Here is a 10,525-nt window from a genome sequence, read left to right as displayed (position 1 = left end):
ACGATATAATACAATACAATACAATACGATACGATACATTATGAAACGAGATGTAACAACCATCCAAACAAGCTATAAGTGACATCCTAATGATACTTTTAATTGTATTCATGATGAATAAAATTATTTTTAATATCAATGAGTAATTTAAAAAAAAAACAATTTTACTTCATTTAGTATTTAAAATGACTCACATTAATTTATTCTATTTATATGATAAATAACATGAGACTAAAATTAAAAATTACTAAATATATAGGAAAATAATGTTTCGCTTTTCTTTTAATTTTGTCTTCTTCAATCACTCTAGACCATTATAAAAGTACGAAACTTCAAACGCAAAATTAATCGACTTTTATTATATAAAAATAAATTTCATATTGGACAAAATCATCATTTAATTTGTACTTTCTAATATTTAGAAATTAACTAAAATATTGACTATTAAGGGTGTGTTTAGTATGAAGGAAAATATTTTCCAATTTTTCCATGTTTGGTTGGCTTAAATATTTTGAAAAATATTTTTCTTATCAAGAGAAGGAAAAACATTTTCCAAAATTCCTTCTCAACCCTTCCCCACCCTCATCAACCCACCCTACCCCCTCTCTAAAAAATGTTTTTTTTTTTTTAAATTTCAGTTTTTCCATTACCACCCACCCTACTACCCCTCCACCCAACCCCACCGCAAAAAAAAAATTATTTTTTTTACCTTAATTTTTTTTTTTTTGCAATTTCAAATTTCTGTTTTTTCGTTTTTCTGCACCACCCACCCCCAACCCCCCCACCTCACAATTTTCCCCACCCGCACAAAAAAAATTTTACTTTTTTTTTTTGTAATTTAAATTTCTGTTTATTTTTGTTTTACTTTCCCCTGCTCCCTCCCCTCCCCTCCCCGCCCCCCGGAAAAAAATATTTTCCAATTTTAATTTTTTTTATCGGTTTAAAGGTTCAGAATTTTACAAGTTCAAAAATTATGAGTTTAGAAATTTACGGGTTTAGAAATTATAAAGTTTACAGGTTCAAAATTCTGCGGTTTTGAAAGTTTAGCGGTTCAAAAGTTTATGAAAGTTGTGGGTTCGGAATGTTGTTGGTTTGAAAGTTTATGACTTTATGTTTATTATATCTAAATTATTTATGAATACTCTTGAGAAGTCATTTTCCTTAATTTGCGTACCAAACATCGAAAAATGAATAATATTACTACTTGCTTTTCAAGAAAATATTTTCTAAGAAAATATTTTCCACGGAAAATATTTTCCGTTATACCAAACACACCCTAACTCTTTTCTATTTAAACTATATAGGAGATCCTCATATTAATAACAATAAGATTAATTATATAAGTCGAGTAAGTTAATTTTCATAAGTATTTATAATCTTAGAATTTGTTATTTCACCCGGAACAACAATAATCTAGGTGACATTAGAAGTCTTCCACTTCAAAATACCAGGAGGCTAAAACTTAAAGCCAATTGTACAAAAATCATAATCAGGAGCTCACGATTATTTTAAGATTTTTAAAATTTTAAGATTTAAGGTTGGTAATGTTGAAAATATTAGCTATTTCAACTATTCCTTTTTTAAGAAAATATTAATAAAAATTATAATGTTGATAAATCTATCTAGCGGATAGATATTGCACGTAACCACAAACAAATATCAAATTAGAAATATGTAGCTAACTAATATTACCAATTACTATTGAGTGAAAGGAAGTAATAAGATATATTAGTATGTATCATCTTTTATCATGATAATGATCGAATTTATCTGGAAAGGATGATATGAGGACCTAAATCTATCCCTAACGAAAGTCCAAATAATAAGACATTTTTAAAGAAGAGATCTTCTTTTATTGAGTTAGATAAATGTAATTAATGTTCATGATTTTTTTCCAGTAATTTGGATTTTTAATTTTTGTTGATAATTCAAACACGTTTGTGCATAATATATATGGAATTCCTTAAAGTTTGTATTCATTGATATGAAATTCCTTAAAGTTTGTGCTGAAATTTGTATTTCAAATGAATTTTAGATTTTTTGTTAAATGCAAAGAGGAATTTTATAGTCTTATGGTCCTTCAAAATTTTCATATTTTATAAATTGCATTACAAAAGAATTAACTAGCCCAAAAGGAAACCAATTAATATCTCAAACTGCTTGAGGGTTAGACGGTTAGTGTCAATTAATTAAAATTTCAAAGTTTCCAATTTTCCGATATGAATTATTTCCTTCTATTTTTTTTTTTATTAGCACGATATATGCAATAATAATATATTTTTCTTACACTCAGCATTTCTATGATTCTATCAACAGTCCCAACTACCGGAGATGGGAACGATGAGATCAGAGAAGGATAGAGATCTGGAACGTCTGATTCCGGTGGGGACCTTAGCCTTAGAGATCAACGGCTCCAAATCCTCTTCTGAATCTCCCTCAGCTTCCTCGTCCCTTTCTCATCCCTCCGGCAAAGAGGTCACTTTATCTCGAATTCAGAATTTAGACGTTGTGAATTTTGAGCTGAGCGAATGATTATATATAAAATGTGATCTAATTCTATCTGAAATTAAAGAGTAAGCTACTGTAATTATGTGTCGTAGGATTATAAGTGTCAATCATGGATTGGTATGATATGCATGAGACCCTGCATTTCCATTAAGTTTGCTTTTTCTGTTTAATTTCCCCCTAATTTATTTTTCTTGGCAGGCATTTGGCAAAGTAATTCATAGCTGGATTTCAAAAAAATTTATTAGCGGATGGTCAGTTCACTAATTCTGCTAAAATATCTCTTTAATTCCTTAAATCCTTTTTCTCTTTTTTTTTTTTTTTTTGGTTTTGTTTTGTTTATGCATAGTCGCATAATGTAATATTACTTTGTAGATGTAGCATTATTGCTACATGGAGAGAATTCGGAAAGTGAAGAAACATTCTTTTATTTTCTTACTATTCATAGCAAGGACTACAACGTTGGAAGTTAGCAAATTATATGTGGCGGGTTCGAGATTCTAGTCTTTTAAGATAATGAGTTCTAAATTTAAAATTTGTACATATCCAAGGATTTCTTAAGACAACTAAAGTTACTGGATTCGGCCGAATTCGTAATCCGAATACCGCCCCTGATGTGTGGGATTTAGGTAGGAGTATGTTAGACATGGATTGTGTTAGGGACAATAATTAAATAGCATTAGGATAGGTAAAATGAGGTAGGCTACATTTTATATTGTGAACTCTCTGATCTCTATCACCTAATCTTCTTTATACTGATAGAATATTGTACAGATTTCATTCTTGAAACATGAAAATAATTTTAAATGTCACAAATGCTATATTATTGTCTTAATGTTTAATTTCTTTCATGAATAAGAAATATAAACTCTTAAAAATAGTGTCTTTTTTGGCTATTGACGTGATTCTGACATGGTTTTGCAGTGTAATCTTATTTCCCATAGCCATAACCTTCTACCTCACTTGGAAGCTCATTAATTTTGTGGATGGCTTCTTTTCTCCAATCTTTATTCATCTTGGAATTGATGTATTTGGTCAGTACTACTTTCCTTTTCTTTTTGAGCACGCACACAAAATATATTTGGTACTTAGAGATTAAGAAGAAAGAAAGATAGACATTTGAATTTTAAGATCTTAAACACGTCATAACATTTGCATAACTATAAAAACCTTTTGTTAAGTATAAAATGTGAAGTTTAAAGTTAAATTGTTCTAATATCGTTCATTTCGGGACAGCCAGTAAGAAAATAGTGATTCACAAATTTGAACGAATGGAGTACTTAAAAGAAAATAGTGATACACAAATTTGAACGAATGGAGTACTTAGCTTGTTTGAGGTAAAATAGTTTTGTTGACCTATAGGTCACGGTTAAAGTTGAAAGGGAGCTTGGGAGCCAGAGGCGAAGCCAAAATTTAAAGTTAATGGGGTTTGAATTTGCAACCGAACACATAGCTTGTTAGTTACTGGGTTCGCAATTAAGTATTTATACATATTTAATAGATGTTCTGATACAAATACAATGTCATAAGCAAAAAGCTACTGGGTTCGTCCGAACCCGTAGGTAACACTCTCCCTCCCCCCTGCTGGGAGCAACGGTAAAGTTGTCTCCATGTGACCTATAAGTCACGGGTTCGAGCCGTGGAAGCATCTATTATTGCTTGCATTAGGGTAGACTATCTACATTATACCCCTGAGATGTGGCCCTTCTCGTACCTTGCATAAATACAGGATGTTTTGTACATCGAGTTGTCCTTGCCATAGTTCTGTTGAATACTTGAATAGTTTGATTTTTTTTTTTTAATTTTTACTTTTTATGGCAAGTACTGTATCTCTCCTAACTATCTCTTACAATTCACAGGTCTTGGATTTTTGACATCCTTAATTTTCATATTCTTGGTTGGGGTGTCCATGTCCTCATGGTTAGGTTCTTCTCTTCTTAGTTTAGGAGAATGGTTCATCAAAAAAATGCCCCTTATGAGTTACATCTACACTGCTTCAAAACAAATTAGTCGAGCAATTTCACCAGGTAATTAAACCTATTTTTGTAATTAAAAGTTGATTATGTAACATTCCAAACAATATTGAACAGAATGCAGTAAATAAATTGTCTCAGATGAGGATTCACATGCCTTTAAAGAAGTGGCTATTATTAGGCATCCACGGCTTGGGGAATATGCATTTGGCTTCATTACTTCAACTATTATTCTTCGTAAAAGTACAGGTGCTGAGGAAGTTTGCTGTGTTTATGTGCCTACTAATCACCTTTACCTTGGAGATATATTCCTTGTCAATTCTAAAGACATTATGAGGCCCAATCTCTCTGTTAGGGAGGGGATAGGTAAGAGTTTAACTTCAACTTTATCGTGAAGTCTGTTTGGTATAACGGAAGTCATTTTTCGTAAAAAATAATTTCTTAAAATATGTAAGGTCTACATATACACTACTCTGTCCAGACGTCACTTGTAAAATTTTACTGTGCTTGTTGTTGTTGATGGTGGTTTCCATTAAAAACTATTTTTTGGAAACATTTTCAGCTGTTTCGTTAGTGAGTGAAAAATGCTTTCGAAAGAACAAACAAATTTTTTGATGAAACTTTTGAGTATTAATAATAATGTCTAGATGTTAGTTATAACTAATACTAAGAAGTTAAAAGTTTAAGATACATTTGTAAGCAACATGACTTCTGTCCAAGTAGTAAATGTTTTACCAAAAACCAGAAAATGGAAGGGGAGCTTTGGAGAAACGACAAAGTTGGCTCTGTGTAACCTATAGGCCGTGGATTCGAGCCGTGGAAGCACCCATTAATGCTTGCATTAGGTAGGTTGTTTACATCAAATCCGTTGGGAAGCGGCTCTTCCCTGGACTCTGTGTGCACGTGGAATGCTTTGTGCACCAGACTACACTTTAACCAAATACCAGAAAAATAACTTCCTCATAAAAAATATTTTCTTGGAAAATAACTTATGTCATACCAAACAGTTCAATTATCTCTCAGGATGATATATGTAGTGGCCAACTTTACTTTTAAATGTTGCAGAAATTGTTATCTCTGGAGGCATGTCAGTACCCAAGGTTTTGACCATAGTGGATGTGCAATCCATTCTATCTCCAAGAGTTGGAAAATTTGCTGTTCCTCAAGTTTGATGATCAAACTGTTTCTACATCAGTATCCATTGACAAATATTAGAGCTGGGGAGATGAACTGGACCAGTAAATTGGATATTGGCTACCTTGAGTTGCTGTTAATACTATTCAATAGATAGCCTCCCAGTAGATAATTCTTTTAGATCTGCTTGTCACCAGAGGTAGCCTGTTAATAATGAGTAAGAAATATAGAATGAGACCGTTATAGAGACGTTTGACTGTATACCACATTGATTAGAGTGCGAGTTGCAATGTTTTTTGAACTGAAAGCTTAACTTATATACACAATGCTTATTAGGAGTTTTGTTTTCTAAATTTTGTCCCATCCTTCAAATAATTCCTTTAATGTTATTGGAGTTTGACGCCTTAAATGGAGTAATATACACAGTGAAGATTTATATAAGCCGATTTCGACTTACTTAGAGTTGAGGCATAATTGATATTCTTGTTGTTTGTTTATTTGTTTGTTAGTTATATCGATCATGTGATTTCATCATCAGTGCAAATAAACTACTTGTGCACATCCCATTATTGTGCTCTTATATAACTTGGCATCCCCGTTAGATGATCATACGAAGTTTGCAAGATATAACAATTCATTTATAGACTAAAGCAAGCTTCTTATAAAAGTTGTAATTTCGCAATTTAACGATTCTATATCGTGTAGTAGCTCCTACAAGATGTCATAATGGAAAAGAACGTAACATATAGTGTATCAATTTCATAACTTAAGCAAGTAATATACTGCAACAATAACATTGAGTTTGAGCTATCATTTCTTTTCTTACTAGCATCTCATGCATAGTGGCATACACAAGATTTTGGTTTAGTGATTTCGGTCTATTATCTAAACTCACCTGCATCTAAAAAAATATCAACAAGGGTGGTAGTGGAGTGGTAAGTACTCCTTCATCCTTAACTAGAGGTCTCGGGTTCGAGTCCCTGAGTATGAAATCTCCTTTGCTAGGGAGCGACTTACCCCCAATATGGGACTTCCCAACGCGAATTCGTATTTAGTCGGACCCCAATATAAGTACCGAACACCGTGCATCGAAATTTGAGTATGGGGCTGCAGAGGGACTAACGCTTGTCTCCAGATTGATATTTATTTTATATTATTTTGAACTGGTATGGATCTATACAAAAACACATGTTCTAGCTTATAGGTTTAGATATAATTTCTTTGTGATGACTGGCTCTACCCAATACCTATATAATAAATCTGTGAATATATATATTCCCTGTTACAAAAGCAACAACCATCCGTTATCGTCCAGCGGTTAGGATATCTGGCTTTCACCCAGGAGACCCGGGTTCGATTCCCGGTAACGGAAATCTTTTTTTACTTTTCTTCTTTTTCCTACTCCGAAATCAGTTAGTTGAGATTATTTTTTGTTGATAGCTTGCGAATGTTAGATTAATCCGAGTTCAAAGTTCAAACCAACAAGAAAGTTTAATAATATTATACCCCTTTTATGTCTTGATTTACTTTTTATCAGTACCATACTGTACTTGGATTGTGCAACCTTTGTCCAGGTGAGTACAGAACGATCCAAAAACATTACTGCACGAAGTACTTTTTAGCTTGAATAATCATCGCTTCTATCCTTAACCAAAAGTCTCGACTCTCGAGTTTGAGCCATAGAAATTGAATCGCCTTGAGTGCTTTACTCCTAACGTGCGAATTTCTGGCTCGAATCCAGATTAGTCGGACCCCAAAACGGATACTGGACGTAAGTGGGAAACCGAAAAAAAAAACACTTCCATGGCTGCTGGTGGCATTAATTGTTACTGTCTTTGGACTAACTATTTGGAATCAGAGGCAGATCTAGGACGGTAGATTTAATTGAAGTCCTTGCTTTTGGCTCGAACTTTATATATACATATGCTAAAAATATTTTAAAAAAAATATATACATATAATAAAATCACATTTGTTTTGAACCCACTACCTCTAGATCTTGAATTTATTTTGATTCGAAGTACAGTCTCAAGACACATATTTGCAGTTCTCTCATGTTAATAAGGAAAAAGAAGCAACGCAACAGCCAACAAATATCACGGTCATATATAGTAGTTAAGTTTTTGACATTTGATTAAATCCTCGTTTTCTTTAAGTAATAAGTTATGATACATAGATTTCATCTTTCATTAGTCGTCCCTACAAATGTCAAAAAATAAATAATAACTTATGTCCTTTTTTTTGGATAACGTGCATATCATTACGATAGTCATATGCACATTATAGTCTTATAGAATTATCTATATAACATACTCTTTTAGAACAATATAACTGAAACTAAATCAGTCATATGTCACTAACTTGAGCCTTCTTTTTCAATAAATTATTTTCATTTTGTTTGCTTTTGGTGGCCTCCTGAATTACCATACTCAGAACTGAATTCACTGCTTGAGGAAGAAGGATTGAGTCCATAATCACTTGTAGCTCCATATTCACTGCTGTTGAAGTCTTGGCTTGTCATTACCATTTGCCTAAACTTCATCATATCAGCATTGTATGCACGAGTATCGTAAATATCAGATGCCGCCCCATTGCCAAAGTTAGCTGTATTTTTGCCAGGTTTTTCATTCAAGTCCTCCAATGATGAATCACCATCCAAGGCACGTACTATCTGATCATAAATAATTTGTGTGTAATTAAATGTATTACTATCTCTCAATTTTACAACACCATCATACCCAATGTTCCCATAAGTGAGGCCTACAGAGGGTAGCAAACCTTATGAAGGTAGAAAAATTGTTTACGATAGACCCTCGGCTCAAGAGGAATATGCATCTCTCAATTTTAGTCATAGGAAGAAATACTGATAACTAATTTCATGTATGGTTACCTGAACGTTATCCACTGAGATATCTAATAAGCTTATGATAATTTTTTTTAATCACATTAAAGAAATTGAACTATGTATATAGCGCTCAGAAAATACAAATAACAGGAAGGTCAAATTTCCGGCTCAAAAATTACAAATGACAAAAAATAAAAAAGATCACTGTGTAAAAAATTTGATTACCTATGTTTTATAAATCAAAAGAGAATTGAAAAAGCATATAAATGAAGAAGCAAAGAAAAAAAAAATATTTACCATGATCAAGAAATTTGACCTTCTGGTCATTTATATTATTTGAGCAATTCATATATAGTTCAATTACTTAAATGTGACAAATATAGTTATGTGATTTTACTAATACATGGTAAAGTTTCGTTACTTTAATATGACAAATTTTGGCCTTTTTACCCCATATTATAGGGTGGATATTTAAAGATCCTCCTTCAAACCGTACATACGATTTTCATCGAATACGGCTTCCCGCATAATTCTATATATATTTATGAGATGGAGTATAAAATTCTGTTTATTCACTTTAAATTGAGTATCCAAAAACATAATTAAGTAATTTTACTGTTATAATTTATAATAGATAGAGTTTAGAGGACTTGCCTGGCTCATTCTTGGACGTCTTTTAGCAGAATGGCGAACGCTAGCAGCAGCACAAGCTACCATCCGATGCAGCTCATCGGGATCAAATTTTCCTTCTAGTCGCGCGTCTACCAATTTATCGTATTGATTTTCTTCCAATGCTTTTGCAAGAAAGGGTCTAGCCTGAGGAAATAGTACAAAATTACCACTTACATTTTGAATATAAAAAATTCTTTAAAATTTTTATGCATTTTATATCATCGATCTCCTACGTTTAACATAAAGATCTCCTATGAAATGGGATAATACAACTTAAAACACATTTATAATGGGCATATAACCACCAAATAATCATATATACTAGATCAATGAGAGGAAGAGAAGATGAAAGTCTAAAACACTTTAAAAGCTTGATAAAAAAAGGCTTTTTTCATTTTTGTCCCGGCTGCCCAAAATAATTACAAACGGTAGCCCAAATATACAAAATATATATACACTGGTTATATATGATACGTATATAAAATGTATATTATATGCATATTTGTACTTAATATATAAAATATATACAATTACCTGTTACTATTATTTTTTGGACGACCCAAAAATATAATTATCCCTATAAAATATGATCATTTATAATGCAGGGGAATTAGGAAGTTAATGTAAAAAACAAATTACCCAGTCTACTAGGCAGTCTTCCATGAGTTTATTGGTAGTATCCAGAGGTCTCCTCCCTGTTATGAGTTCCAAAAGCATGACTCCAAACGAAAACACATCTGATTTTTCTGTTAGCTTACCACTTGATGCATATTCTGGCGCTAAGTACCTGTTACATAACAAAATGAGCTTCTTGATTAGATATTCGAGTCAACAATGTTCATTTTATGTGATGGTGTTTGATAAACGTTTAAGATACAAAGAAATATATACTTTTGACACAAACAAAATAAATGTTAATTGTGAAGTACCAAAATTGCTCTTACTATTAACAATTTAATGCGCGATGTTAAGAATTCCATACGTCCTATTATTTATATATTTCTCTGAAAACAATATGAACTTTCATATGAAATGGGTCCAATAACTCATGTTATTAAAGGTGAAAGAGGAAAGACAAGATTGAATAGTCTCTAAAGATAAACTTATGATAATTTTTGTGACGGACTAAAAAAGAAAATGCAAACACCTAAAATGTGACAGGAATATGATTTTTCCAAACGCCTATATTTCTAAGGAATGCATTGGATTCTACTGGCTTTTTTACAAAGAACCCCCGATAAAAGTAAAATTAATCTTATTTTAAGCACACTTGAGCCTGCTCAAAATTTAGCACTAATGTAATGAGAGTTTAAATTATTAACCCGGCAAATCACTAAATTCTGACAACAACTTATGGAAATTAAAAATTTAAGCAGTATTAATTCGCTCTAGCTTAA

The 10,525-nt window shown here is 32.2% G+C and overlaps 2 protein-coding genes and 1 non-coding gene across 5 annotated transcripts; 2 read left to right on the top strand and 1 right to left on the bottom strand.

Annotated features, from left to right (window-relative positions):
* Positions 1-1,852: 1,852 nt before the first annotated feature.
* Positions 1,853-5,963, top strand: LOC104248055 (protein LIKE COV 3-like). Of its 3 annotated transcripts, none has more exons than XM_070156289.1 (7): positions 1,853-1,870; positions 2,317-2,475; positions 2,707-2,759; positions 3,430-3,539; positions 4,365-4,532; positions 4,620-4,844; positions 5,544-5,963. In XM_070156289.1, the coding sequence occupies exons 2-7, from the start codon at positions 2,332-2,334 to the stop codon at positions 5,648-5,650; spliced, it is 807 nt and encodes a 268-aa protein (XP_070012390.1). In that variant the 5' UTR covers positions 1,853-1,870; positions 2,317-2,331; the 3' UTR covers positions 5,651-5,963. The 3 variants fall into 3 exon arrangements, with proteins under 3 accessions (XP_070012390.1, XP_009802547.1, XP_009802546.1); XM_009804245.2 differs by lacking the exon at positions 1,853-1,870 and adding an exon at positions 2,138-2,174; XM_009804244.2 differs by lacking the exon at positions 1,853-1,870 and having other exon boundaries at positions 2,253-2,475.
* Positions 5,964-6,912: 949 nt separating this feature from the next.
* On the top strand, positions 6,913-6,984 carry TRNAE-UUC (transfer RNA glutamic acid (anticodon UUC)). The gene has a single exon. It is a non-coding gene; the product is annotated as a tRNA-Glu (tRNA).
* A 1,016-nt stretch (positions 6,985-8,000) lies between these two features.
* Positions 8,001-9,898, bottom strand: LOC138878559 (putative proline-rich receptor-like protein kinase PERK6). The gene is made up of 3 exons (XM_070158248.1): positions 9,887-9,898; positions 9,111-9,272; positions 8,001-8,282 (listed from the first exon to the last, which is right to left on the bottom strand). The coding sequence occupies exons 1-3, from the start codon at positions 9,896-9,898 to the stop codon at positions 8,001-8,003; spliced, it is 456 nt and encodes a 151-aa protein (XP_070014349.1).
* Positions 9,899-10,525: the final 627 nt, after the last annotated feature.

The sequence above is a fragment of the Nicotiana sylvestris genome, chromosome 9, assembly GCF_000393655.2.
Source record: "Nicotiana sylvestris chromosome 9, ASM39365v2, whole genome shotgun sequence".
Lineage (NCBI taxonomy): Eukaryota > Viridiplantae > Streptophyta > Magnoliopsida > Solanales > Solanaceae > Nicotiana > Nicotiana sylvestris.
Note: the sequence above shows the minus strand (reverse complement) of the source record. Positions and strands in the feature narration are given on the sequence as shown.